The sequence below is a fragment of the Garra rufa genome, chromosome 15 (genome assembly GCF_049309525.1).
Source record: "Garra rufa chromosome 15, GarRuf1.0, whole genome shotgun sequence".
NCBI classification, from domain to species: domain Eukaryota; kingdom Metazoa; phylum Chordata; class Actinopteri; order Cypriniformes; family Cyprinidae; genus Garra; species Garra rufa.
In genome coordinates, this window is record NC_133375.1 from 33,476,033 (window position 1) to 33,490,068 (window position 14,036).

Genomic DNA, 14,036 nt, shown 5'->3' on the forward strand with positions numbered 1-14,036 from the left:
AAAACAATTTCCTTTAGTGTATCTTCTGCCAATTTCGACTAAACTTCCAAAATAAATATTGTTTTCCTCCTTAATGGTCAAGAACATCCCTCTCAGGATTTCCCTTTCCCACCAAAAGGACACGCTATGGTAACCATAGTTGCCAGTTACTGTTATCGTTACTGATGTAACACTGATAAAGGCATCTCACACAAATAGTGTACAAAATAGGGCCTGGAAAGAATGAATCAATCAATGAATCATTTTTTAAATGTTGATCGTCAACCTCAAAAAGTCAAAAAGATTTGGATTATAAACAAATACTGTTTGTATAGCAATAAACACTAACAAATAAAATAAATGTAAAAAAAAATCTAGACAGGGCTTTAGCAATAAGCAATAATAAAGACATATCGTGTTAAAACTAGTTGCTTATTTTATGTTAGATAACAGTCCATAAAACATATTTGTTCTCTCTCTCAAGAAACATGATATTTGTGTCATCTTTACAAGAAAAACTCATGCCTTAAGTAAGTCTACTAATTAGTAGAAGTATTCAGAATCGAATGCTGACGAGTGACTAATACGAATTTACTACGGTTACCATGGTAATCTTTCTTGGCAGGATGTATGTATCGTTCACTTCTTAAACCTCCTGCACATGCTTTATAAATACATATTACATCAGACCTACACCAACACTTCTCCAAAACAAATATTGGTTTCCCCCTCAGCGGTCAAAAACCTTTCTCTGAGCATTCACTTGGCAAATCCGATCACCCAAATAGCACACAACGTCTGCAAAAGTGTTTTTAAAACACTTACAAGATTAAAAACGAGTTTTGATTCCCTCAAATAAAGGATTTTCACTCACCTCTTCACAGAGAAGTCCCGCTGTCTCCTACAACAGTCAGGCTGTGTCAAAACTCTGCGAGAACCTAGAAAACATCTGTGGAGATCCTAGGCGCGTTCCGAATCGGCTCAAATGTTATGTATCATACTTACAAACATTCATGCATTTTTAAATTCACATTTTCCAAGCACTCGCAAACGCCCTGGCATTGCATTACGCACATTTTTGGCAACCGCTCTTTTGTGAGGCGAACGGCTCCATCATTTACATAACAAAAGGTTTACTCAGAATTTATTACTTTCTTTTGTTAATTGTAATCAAGGCGGACAAATGAAAACGGGAGCCTGTGTCTTTGAAAGCAGACCAAAAACTAGCGAATAAGAAGAGCTGGACTGCAAAGAGAGATGTTCTAGGCTACTAAGCTTAAAAAAAATATTATCCCATTACAAAATGGGAAAAGTCCAGTACGTCATTTAAGCGACATGCACGGTCTCAGAAATAGTAATACAGTTAATATAGGAAAATATACACAGTTTTAAAAGTTTGGGGTAGATATTTTTTTTCCAGCAGCAATGCTTTAAGTTGATGAAAAGTGACAGTAAAGCCATTTACAACTTCCTATTAATCAATGATTCCTAAAATCAAGTGGGGGTAAAAACTTTTGGAATTTGAAAATCAGGGTAAATTTAACTTGTTTTGTCTTCTAGGAAACATCTAAATCTTCTTTAGCTTCCAAAAGGCAGTACTAAATGAAAAAAAAAAAATGATATTTGGACAAAATAAGAAAAATGTTCACATATTCATTCTGTTCAAAAGTTTACACCCCTGGCTCTTAATGCATAGTTTTTTCTTCTGAAGCATCAGTGAACCTTCTGTAATAGTTGCATATGAGTCCCTCAGTTGTCCTCAGTGTGAAAAGATGGATCTCAAAATCATACAGTCATTGTTGGAAAGGGTTCAAATACACAAAAATGCTGAAAAACCAAAGAATTTGTGATACAAACTTGCAACTGTGAGTTATGAAGTCAGAATTGTAAAATACAAACTATTGCAAATAAAAAAAGTCAGAATTGTCCATTTTTTTCTTAGAATTCTGACTTTATAATTTGCAATTGCAAGTTATTTTATCTCACAATTCTGACTATTTCTTCTTAATGCATAGTTTTTCCATCTGGAGCATCAGTGAGCATTTGAACCTTCTGTAATAGTTGAGTTGCAAATGAGTCCCTCGGTTGTCCTCAGCATGAAAAAAAAAATGGATCTCAGAATCATACAGTCATTGTTGGAAAGGGTTTAAATGCTGAAAAACCAAAGAAATTGTGGGAACTGAAGGATTTTTCTGAAGAACAGCGACAGTTCAGGACAAAAGGGGCTCATGAACAACTAGAACTACTAACTTTCACAAAAAAAAAAAACAAACAAACAGATGTGGATCATTCCGGTAACACAGTATTAAGAATCAAGTGGATGTAAACTTTTGAACTGGGTCGTTTTTATAATTATTTTCTATTATTTTCTCTTGTGGACTATATGCAAACGTCTTTTATGTGAAATATCTTATTCAGTACAGTAAAAAAAAGGAAAAAATAACATGCATTTTGTATGATCCCTCTTATTTTGGTCAAATAATTAACTGCCAATTTTTCAAGGTGTATGTAAACTTTTGACCTTAACTTTATGAATTGATTGTCACATAATCCTTCAGAAATCATTTGCTGATTTGGCTCTCAAGAATGATCAGTATTGTATTTATGTAATAATACTTATAGTTATAATAATGTATTGTAATAACATTATAAATTATAAAATCCTAAATTCTTCCCATAAGTCATTTCCTCACAATTGTAACACAGGAAGGTTATATATATATATATATATATATATACATGGGCGACATTTGACTCTTGAGTCAGGGGGGGCAAGAAAAAAAAATCAGATGTAAGCATTAAAACAGTGCCCTACGGTATTGCAGCACATCAAAGCAGTCAATTAAAGCGCTGCACTTCAGCCCGGGCCGATGGGCCCTGACTTTTTTTTACACCCCAGGGCTACGGCTTCGGGCCAATTTTCACGTCATAGTTCAGACCCGGGCCGGCATCGGGCCTGTTTTAGGCTTCTCCTTATTTTCATAATTTAGACATCCATCAATTATGGTGAAGAAAAAAAATGCCGCGCTGGTGGAAACAACACGAAACTTCACTTTCGCTTTCACTTTTGAGACCGACTCAGACACCGTTTAGTGTGCTTTAGCGCAGCTGAATCCGCGTTCAAGCGCACACAATAGGCTAAAACTCACCCCAAGCACCGGCAAAAATAAATAACAATGAATATGTCGAGGAAAGAGTAAGGACATAAATGAATTATTTATTAATTAATTTGTGTATTCTGAGTCAGTGTCGCAATCTCCTTTTTGGACGCGCCTTCAGAGAGAAATTCATCTTTACGGATTACATGAAAGAGTTTGTGCTTTTGATTTGTTTTATTTCGTTAAGTAATAATTTAAAGCTTTCTATAAATGTATTTATTATGTCTGTGAGGCATGCATTTCGCTTCATTTTGTTAAGCACTTCTGTTCAAGAACCAGACGGCAGAAAGCACATAATTTTTGTTTTCTTTATTTTATAAAAATGCTGTAACGTTTTTTTCGATGTATTACTCGTACTTTGTGAGCAAAAATGACGGATAATTTTAAATTGCTTCCAATGAAAAAAATGCAAGTGATTGCGCTGGTGCCTCGATGTCCTGCAAGCTTTAGCTTCCACTTTCTGCACAAACTATGCGCATATAGCTCACATGTATCTGTAACGTTTAAACTACCATTGTTTTATACTTGAACTGTTTTATATCTATAGATTTCATTTTAGGCAAGTCGTGATGATTTGAGAAGGCAAACTGATCAAACAGACTATGCAAATGTCACTCCCAAAACACATCAGCTTACATGTGCCGAAAAACGAAAGTTTCATACAAATTCTAAATGGATTATAGCCTGGAAAGTGCAAAGCACGCTCCCCTTATTATCACTAAAAATTCATAGAGATCTCACAAAATTCCGTTATAATTAATAAAGCTCTCACAATTAATATTTTATTTACATCGCGTCTACACTCATAAGATGATTCACGAGCGCACAAAACGGCACTTAATAAAAACCGATCAGGCGCTTTCAGCAGTGAGTGAATTCTGACAAGTGTTTCTAATTGTTCGGAAACAACAGATATGTCTGTGATTGGCTACATTGCTCAACGCTGCAAAAACACATTGGATAGTTTGCCAGATCTTCAATTGCTTTGCTTTCGTTTGAGGGTTATATAGCACCGTCTAGTTCCCAAGTACAACCGAGCCTAAGCTTGGCTAAAGCAGTTGCAGCGGGGCTGTCGAGGATTCCATGACTAACCACAGGGGGGGCAACTGCCCCCCCTTGCCCCCCCCTAATGTCGCCCATGTATATATATATATAAAAAGGTTTAAGGTCTAGGTTTAATCACTGAATCACTATGCATGTTTAAATACTTGGTAGCAACATTACAATTATGGGTACTGCATGAGTAAACCTTCGTGGCCTGATTCACAGAAGATCAGTGGAGTTAGGGCCTGTACAAGGGTGTGTCTTCAATCTGAGTCACCCTGACGCACAGTCAGCACATACTGCACTCGCACAATCTCCGTCTCTCAATCTCTGCTGCCAAACTCACTCCTGTGCGTCAATGTTTTTACCTGGGGCCATGTAAAAGTCAAATAATAAAGAAAGCACTATTTGTTACAACAAAGTGGGGTAAGATGTGCCACCAGAACTTGCCCTCTAGGCAGGAAGAAACGACAAAAGAGCTGAAAAAAAAAAAAAATACACTGAATTATATGAGGACCTCTGAAATTTATGGAAGCTTCTTTCTTTTTAAAAAAAAAAAACAAAACTTGAAATTGCGAGTTATGAAGTCAGAATTACAAAATACAAACTCTTGCAAATAAAATCAGAATTGTGAATTTTTATCTTATAAATCTGACTATAACTCGCACATTGTGAGTTTTTATCTCACAATTCTAACTATTTCTTCGAGTTGCAAGTTAATATTGCAATTCTGACTTTTTTTCTCAGAATTGTGAAATAAACTTGCAATTGCAAGTTATAAAGTCAGAATTCCATCATATAAACTCACAATTGCGAGTTGTAAAGTCAAAATTGTGAGATTAACTCATAAATACAAGTTATAAAGTCAGATTTGTGTGATATAAACTGACAATTGCGAGTTATAAAGTCAGAATTACAAAATACAAACTCGCATTTGCAACGTAAGTCAGAGTTGCGAGTTTATCTTACATTTCCTTCAGTTGCAAGTTAATATTGCAAATCGGACTTTTTTCTCAGAATTGTGATATAAACTCGTAATTGCAAGTTATAAAGTCATGACTTTAAGTCAATTCTGATTTAGATTTTTTTTTTTTGCAAATGTGAGTTTGTATCTTGCAGCTAACTTTTTTCTTGCAAATGCGAGTTTGTATTTCACAATTCTGACTTTTTTTCTTGCATTTGCAATTTTATATTGCAATTCTGGCTTTTTTCTGAATTCTGCGATGTAAACTTGCAATTGAGTTAAGTCAGAACTGTGAGATAAAAATTCACAATTCTGACTTTTTTTTTCAGTTGCAAGTTAATATTGCAAATCAGACTTTTTTTCTTAGAAATTTGAGAATCTCGTAATTGCCCGTTCTGAATAAAATTTTTGAGGGGAAAAAAGGCTGACGTTCACAGAATTGTGAGTTTGTACCTGGACTTTATAACTCGCAATTGCACCTTTACAATCATGCAATTCTGAGAACCAACATTTGTTACAACCATAAAGTCCTGCATTTGATCAAAAATACCATCTGGAAGGTCCAAATTACCCTCTAGACAGGATGAAATGACAAAAGAGCTGAAACAAATGCACTTAGTTATATTATAGGACGTCTGTTACTGAACGTCAACTGAAATGCTCATTATGAAAGCCCATTTCTGCCACTGAAAAAAAAAAAAAAAAAAATTAGTTATGGCTTTTTATCTCACAATTATCACAAGTTTTTTTCTCAGAATTACATGATATAAAATAGCAATTATGAGTTATAAAGTCAGAATTGCAAGATAAAAGATTCACAATCACATATAAATAAGTTTATATTGCAATTCTGACATTTTTTCTCAGAATTGTATGATATAAAATAGCAATTGCGAGTTATAAAGTCAGAATTGCGAGATACAAACTCATATTTGCGCCAAAAAGTCAGAATTGTGAATTTTTATCTTGCAATTCTGAATTAATAACTCACAATTGTGACTTTAGATCTCGCAATTGCGAATTTATATCACAATTCTGAGGGAAAAAAGTCTGAATTGCAAAATTAACTTTAACTTAACTGTAAGAAATAAAGTCAGAATTGTGAGATATAAACTCAAAATTGCGAGTTAAGTCAGAAATAATTAGAGATAATTCACAATTCTGATTCTTTTTTTCGCAAATGCGAGTTTGTATCTCACAATTGTCTTTTTTCTAGCAGTTGCATTTTTTATATTGCAATTCTGACTTTTTTTCTCAGAATTGTGAAATATAAACTCGCAATTGCGAGTTATGAAGTCCAATTTTGAGTGAAAAAAAAAAGACAGACGTGTTCTCAGAATTGCAAATTTATAACTGACAATTCTGACTTCATTAAAAATTGCAAGTTTCTCACAATTCCCCAAGAAAAATTGTCAGAATTGCGAGATTTTTTTTATCCAGTGACGGAAACAGGCTTCCACAGAAATTAAACGAAAGCATTAGAAGAAAACATTAAAATATAAAAAGCATTAGAATATGCTCTAATAAATATTTAAATTCACAGTTTCAATTAACCACCACTTAGAGAATAGTGTCTAGATCAAGGGTAGTGGGTTTGAATGGGTTGAACCCAGAACTTCTTGATGATCAACACCAGATCTATAACCACCAGGCTGTACCACCACATTCCCAGCAGATGGTTTTAAATATGACCGAGGGAAAGTGCCAGCAATAAACCCAGGATTTCATAGCTTGAACAAAGTTTGGATGTCTCAAGTTTGAAATGGAAAAGACATCAGGTGAATACAAATCAGTGATCTATCAGAAACGCACACCATCTTCCAAATCCGAAACTCAAAACACATTCCTCAGCACCACCTGACATCACTGCCTCTGGGATGAAGAAACAGCCGTAGGATGATCCTTTTAAATTTGAATGAAAAGAAAGGAGAGTGATTAATGAAACCAAATTCAACAGCAATTTGCAATTATACAAAAACCATTTATTTTTACACTGCTGAGCTACAGAGAAGCCAGAGTCATTTTAATATATACATGCTTAAAAAAAAAACTACTTGAATTGCTAAAACAAAATAAAAGAAAGAATTGACAGGAAAAAAAAAATTAAAATGAACTTGCACCAGAAAATAAGATCCTTGTGTCTTATAATAAGTGCAATAAAATAGCCCTGATTAGTTACTGTTGTAATAAAATACTGAATGCATACTGCGATGATGTTTAATTGGTGCTCTGTGACACATGACCTATCCAAAACATAACAATAGAAACACAGATAGTAGACAGACTTTGAAAGATCACTGAAAAGAAGAAAATTAGAATTTACTGATAAGCAATAAATTATTGCAGGTTTCAGTTTTCATATGTTGGGCATGAAAGTTCAGAGGACTTTACTGCAATAGACACGTATGACAGCTGCAGAATTGTTTTTACATACAAGAATCATGAATTGAATGGAAGATGAATGCATCCGAAACAGCTAGTCAAAACCGAACACAGAGATGTCTGATACAATGACGTTTATAAAGCTATATCCAGAATTTCAACTTTCTGAAAATGAGATAAACACCATCTATTTCAGACAGTTAAAACCAACTCTTGCTCAAGTAAAATCAGCAGACCTTGTTACATTTATATGTGGCACTGCCATTTGCTATCAAATCTGCCTTGATTCATGTCATTGCTTAGCTTTTTTGAGAATGGTTCCCACTGCAGAGATGACTGTGGTCTTGGTGCCGCTGGCTGTTGTGGTCACAGAGACGACTCCAGGGAGGGTGGCAGTGGTGGTGAGGAGGGCGGGTTGTGCCAGGGTCACTGGTACTGCGGAGTCCCACTTGCTCTTCCTCTTCTGAGCATCTGTTAGGTCATCAAACTCAGAATTAATTCAACATGCACCAGCAGTAACTGTTTGGTAGCAGTAGCACTAACCCAACATTAACTCTATGTATGGGGCTTTTAGCAATTGACAAGCTGTCTACACTGTTGAGAGTGATGTTTAATTTGTAAATATGCAGCATGCATTCTTCTCAATAACAAAATAAGTCTGGCTCTGCGAAACTTTAGTTTGACTGAAAGCCTTATTTTCTAAGACACACTGACAGTGAAGTACAGAATGGCTCTTTCAGCATTAACCTGAACATAAGCATTCGTATCATGTGTCATTACTGTTGTAGGACAGAAGAGCAGCTCTCAGGAGCGTGCATAAATGTCACGTTTTTTTTTTTTTTTTCCTTGCAAAAATCTTCCAAGACTTCACATTAAAATCAGTCAACCTAGGAAGTTGGGGAAAACCTTGTTTTTTTTAAAGCGATAGTTCACCAAAAAATTAAAATCGATCTGCAATTATCTGCTTACCCCTTTAGGGCATCCAAAACGTAAGTGACTGTTGCTTCAGAAGAGCACAAACAAAGATTTTTAACTCAAACTGTTGCAGTCTGTCAGACATATAATGGCAGTCACTGGAGAAAAAAACAAAAACAAAAAAAACAACAGACAAAACTTTGTTAGTGCTCTACTGAAGAAACAAAGTCACCTACATCCTGGATGCCCTGGGGGTAAGCAGATAAACATCTAATTTTCATTTGTGGATGAACTATTCCTTTAAGTTATATTGCTAGCTGTTCACACATTGGCAATAAAAAAAAGTGATAAAATTCTTACATATAGCCCCTTTAAGGTCTTTACAAAAGACCACTTCATGTCACCTAAAATTCCCAAATATGAACAAGAAATGAAATGAGATTCAAATAAGAAAATGCAATTGATCTTATTTTGGTCCAATTAAGTACTTTAGTACTAGATTTAGTTGATTTGATAGGTTGCATAATTTTTACTTACACTTTTCTTGTTTTTAGAACTGGTACCACCTACATAGTCTTACATAAATATAAAATGTAATTCTATTTACTTGAGAAAGAGACCAAACAATTTACATACAGGCAATTTACATAAAAATAGAAATAAATATATACACTGTTATTCAAAAGTTTGGGATCAGTAAGAATTGTAATGTTTTTAAATAAGTTTCTTATGCTTATCAAGGCTGCATTTTATTTGAACAAAAATACAGAAAAACGAATATTGTGAAATATTATTGCAATTCAAAACAATGGTTTTCTATTTTAATATACTTAAAAATATAATTTATTTCTGTGATGCAAAGCTGAATATTCTTCAGTCAATACTCCAATCTTCAGTGTCGCATGATCCTTCAGAAAGCATTCTGATATGCTGATTTATTGTCAGTGTTAAAAACAGTTGTAGTGCTTAATATTTTTTTGGAACCTGTGATACTTAACAGGACTATTTGATGAATAAAATGTTAAAAAGAACAGCATTTATTTAAAATAGAAATATTTGTAACAATATACACTACTGTTCATGAGTTTGGGGTTGGAGATTTTTTTTGACAGAAATAAATACTTTTGTTCAGCAAGTATGTGTTAAATAAATAAAATAAATAAAAACTGATTGTAAAGACTTATATTGTTAGATAAGATGTCTATTTAGAATAATAGCTGTACTTTTAAACTTTTTATCCATCAAATAATCCTAAAAAATATATTGCAGTTCCAAAAAAATATTAAGCAGCTCAACTGTTTTCAACATTGATAATAAATCAGCCTATTAGAATGATTTCTGAAGGATTGTGTAACACTGAAGACTGGAGTAATTGCTGATAAAAATTCAGCTTTGCATCACAGTTAAAATGCAAAAACATTTAAAATTTTAATAATAATTCACAAAATGACAGTTTTTGTATTTTTGATCAAATAAATGCAGCCTTAAGGAGCAGAAGATATTCCTTTAACAAAACATGTAAAACCTTACTGATCTCAAACTTACCAGTCCTCATTTTTGCATGAGACACACTTGCAGTTTACCTGTGGAAGAGGAAGTTGTTGTATTCGTGGCCATAGCTGCTGCATTAGTAGTGGTGCCTTTTTTGGTGGCCGTCACAAACTCGATCTACAGACATATGAGTAGAAAAGAACACATATTAACCATCAGTGATGCTGTGGCCCAGACAGAACAAACTAATATTTTAATAATATTTTTGTTTCTTTGTAATAAATGGAGTGCCTCAGGGCTCTAACCTTGGTCTTTTCCTTTTTAGCTTTTTCCAGCTTGTCCATCTCCACTTTCTGAGCCTTGGCTGTGGAATGGACAGCACACAAATGGTTAACAGATGTAGCCAATTCAATCCATATGTGGTTAAATGTCAAACCTAATTTAAAGCTAAATTCACCTAGTGCTTCGTAATATGAATCCTCTGACCAGCCATGAGGATCAAACATGTCCTGTTGAGAAGTAAACAGATTAAAAAACATACATTTACATTTGTTGGAAAAATAAGTATTTGTGTGGTATTAACAAGCAAGCATTGCACCTACTTTTGGATAATTGGTTCCAAGTTCGTCAATACTACAGAACTGGATAAGCTTCTCATAAATACTGTAAACACAACACATGGTTAGATTGCAAACAGATAAAATCAAAAAGTACTACTTAAAGTTATGTCTGGTGCATTGTGGGTCATAAACACTTGTTATCTCCAGACCTTGGATTGCGAAACTCTTTCTTCTTTTGAATATGGCTGTTCGTATCAAAGTCTCCGTGAAGCTTCCGCTCGTAAAGTTTAAAGATCTTTTCCTACAAACAGAAAAGGGAGTCATTATTTTTTCCTATCATTACTGATATTAAATACATGTGTGATATTGCTAACAACATTAAGCCCATTTGAGACTATTTTAAATGCAAAATGTGCAGTACAAAACAAGACAAAACCCTCTTTGCTCCAAGATACTAAGAATGAATAAAGTCTTTGTCTGAGTGTGAGTTTCTAGAAGTAGAGGGTGATTTTTGACAACCAGACTCCAAGAAGCACTTGGAGATGTGCCATTTTCAGCTCCTCAATCGGTTTCCCATTTTTCACATTCCAAGTCGTCAAAATAATAGAAAAGTTCTTTTTTGACTGTTACTGATCTTAGTTCATTTGTCCAAAGTGTGCTGCAAGGAGGATCAATTCATATGTATAACGGAATGAGGATCATGTCTGAGCAGCGATTAAAGTATCGCCACAGGGACAGGATATTCATCATGACGAGCAAAAAGCACAGCCCATCTATCAGTACTAGGCTGTACTGTACTGGAGTGTGAAAACCACACCCGTGTTCACCTGTCCCGACAGCTCATTAGAAAGAAAGAGAGCTGCAACAGGAAGTAGTACGACAATTAGGAATTTGGCAAATTATATAAATGCATATTACTGCAATAACACAAACCAAATAATTCTAATGAAATGCATTTAAATATGACCCCTGGCATCAACATGGTTGAGACATCACTGACCTCAAATGTTTGCACCTCGGGACATGTACAGGCATCATGCAAGTTGCATGATTTAGGGCGAACTGCCAGTCCTTAATACCTCCGGGTGGGGCAGAACACCTGAAAGCCTGACACCCACAACCTTCCACCCCCTCAAGCCCCCCACTGCCACACCCTGAGATAAAAACATGCCAGCCTGGATCTGAACATGTGCTTTAAAGAGCTTGCCAAGAACTAAAACAATGAACCCATATGATCTCTTTTATGACTGTTGACAAGGAGCAGCAGTCCAACCAAAACAGCAGCTGAGAGAATGTTTTTCAGCTGATATACAGGAAAGAAAACGGCACAGCACTGATCGCATGCACTTATTTGCATGCACAGCCTGTGTTGTTCTAGTACTTGATTCACAAAAGTATTTATGCAAATTAAAGTAACAGTCTTTCTTTCTTCGGTCATAAAGAAATTGTTTTTTGAGGAAAACATTTCAGTATTTCTCTCCATATAATGGACTTCTATGGTGCCCCCGAGATTGAACTACCAAAATGCAGTTTAAATACAGCTTCAAAGGGCTCTAAATGATCCCAGCTGAGGAAGAAGGGTCTTATCTAGCGAAACGATCGGTTATTTTCTAAAAACATTACAATTTATATACTTTTTAATCCCTAAAGAGAGTACACACAGAGCTAGACATGATGTGCTTTTGAGGTTAATAAGTATATAAATCGTTTTTGAAAAATAACCGATCATTTTGCTGGATAAGACCCTTCTTTCTTCAGCTGTGGTCGTTTAGAACTCTTTGCAGCTGCATTTTGAAAGTTCAAACTCAGGGGCACCATAGAAGTCCATTATATGGAGAGAAATCCTGAAAAGTTTTCCTCAAAAAACCTTATTTCCTTACGACTGAAGAAAGAAAGACATGAACATCTTGGATGACGAGGGGGTGAGTTTATTATCTGTACATTTTTGTTCTGAAAGTGAACTACTCCTTTAAAGAGCCAGTTCGCCCAAAATGAAAATTCTGTCATTAAGTACTCAGCCTAATGTTGTTGCAAATGCGTAAACTCTTCGTTCAAATTTGGAACAAAAATTAAGATACTTTTGATGAAATCTGAGAGCTCAATGGCTTAATTTATTGTAAATGATGTCTCTTACTGAAAAAAAAAAAATAGTAGAAAAATGTTAAAATTTGAAGAAATCCACATCATTTTATACATATTTTGGACTATGGGGTGGCATCATTGTTTTGAAGACATAAAATGGTTGCACTCTGTGAATTACTAGCGCTATCCTTTGCTACATTTTACTGCAAAATAACTCTGAAGACACTGGAAAACGACAAGAGTTCAGGCAGACCTAGACGAGACTACCGTTTGAGGTTAAAAAGTATAGAAATGGTCAATTTGTTTAGAAAATTACAGATTGTTCTAGATAAGAGCCTTCTTCCTCGGCTGGGATTTAGAGCCCTTTGAAGCTGCATTTAAACTGAATTTTAGAACTTCAAACTTGTGGGCACCATTCAAGTCCACTATATAGATAATTCCTGAACTGTTTTCCTCAAGAAACAATTTCTTATCAACTGAGAAAAAGACATGAACATCTTGAATGACAAGGGGGTGAGTAAATTATCTGTAAATTTTTGTTCTGGAATTTTTGTTCTTTAAACCAAATGCTGTACCATTGATTTTTCCTTACAAGTAGTCTAAACACCCCCGGATTTTGAGTGAAATCCACGCTAAGAATCTCCATCGGTGGTTTCATAACAAGCGTTGGCATGTTTACATCCTGCCAGGATGGTGCTAGTGATTCTTGTCTCTCCCGTTGAAAGCTCTTTCAGCATCTGTGGTCTACTAAAAGCCTCAAAGGAATCAAAGCTAAAGTGGAGAAAACAAAGATTTGGTTTAAGACGTTTTATTTGTCCACAGGCATCTTCCCATTCTTTTCTCCTCTTCTGATCTCTAGGAAAGCAGTGAAGACTTACATTGCTTCTCTTGTTGCCCTTCAAGTGAAATGTGGCATTGTATTAGTATTTTATTTTCCAAGTTGCTTATTCCGAGTCGTGCTGCAGTAAAAATAGCTACAGGTAACGCCAGCACCTCACCTAGCATTTGACGCCATCGAAGTAATGGTGCCCCCCATAGTCCAAAATACGTGTAAAACACTGTGGATTTTTTAAATAACATAAATCTAATGGGTTTTCTACTACTCATTGCAGTAAAAGACATCATATAAGTCTTAAAGGAACACTCCACTTTTTTTGGAAATAGGCTCCTTCTCCAACTCCCCCTGAGTTAATAAGTTGATTTTTACCGTTTTGAAATCCATTCAGCCGTTCTCCTGTTCTGGCGATATCACTTTTAGCATAGCTTAGCATAGATCATTGAATCCTATTAGACCAATAGCATCACGTTCAAAAATGACCAACGAGTTTCGATATTTGTCCTATTTAAAACTTGACTCTTCTGTAGTTATATCGTGTACTAAGACCGGTGGAAATGCAAAGCTGCAAGTTTCTAGGCTGATAAGATTAGGAACTACACTTCCATTCCGGCGTAATAGTCAAG

The 14,036-nt window shown here is 35.1% G+C and overlaps 1 protein-coding gene across 1 annotated transcript; it reads right to left on the reverse strand.

Annotated features, from left to right (window-relative positions):
- Window positions 1–7,122: 7,122 nt before the first annotated feature.
- sap30bp (SAP30 binding protein) lies at window positions 7,123–11,495 on the reverse strand. The gene is made up of 6 exons (XM_073819247.1): window positions 10,703–11,495; window positions 10,536–10,596; window positions 10,391–10,442; window positions 10,239–10,297; window positions 10,026–10,110; window positions 7,123–7,998 (listed from the first exon to the last, which is right to left on the reverse strand). Exons 3-6 carry the CDS (start codon window positions 10,437–10,439, stop codon window positions 7,820–7,822), a joined length of 372 nt encoding a protein of 123 aa, XP_073675348.1. The 5' UTR covers window positions 10,440–10,442; window positions 10,536–10,596; window positions 10,703–11,495; the 3' UTR covers window positions 7,123–7,819.
- Window positions 11,496–14,036: the final 2,541 nt, after the last annotated feature.

Bases quoted from the DNA above. Each gene is read 5' to 3' on its own strand.
- sap30bp (XM_073819247.1), bottom strand. From the start codon at position 10,439: ATGTTTGATCCTCATGGCTGGTCAGAGGATTCATATTACGAAGCACTA. The intron at 10,298-10,390 runs GTGAATTTAGCT...TCCATTCCACAG, and splicing joins TTCATATTACGAAGCACTAG to CCAAGGCTCAGAAAGTGGAG. The intron at 10,111-10,238 runs GTTAGAGCCCTG...ATATGTCTGTAG, and splicing joins CTAAAAAGGAAAAGACCAAG to ATCGAGTTTGTGACGGCCAC.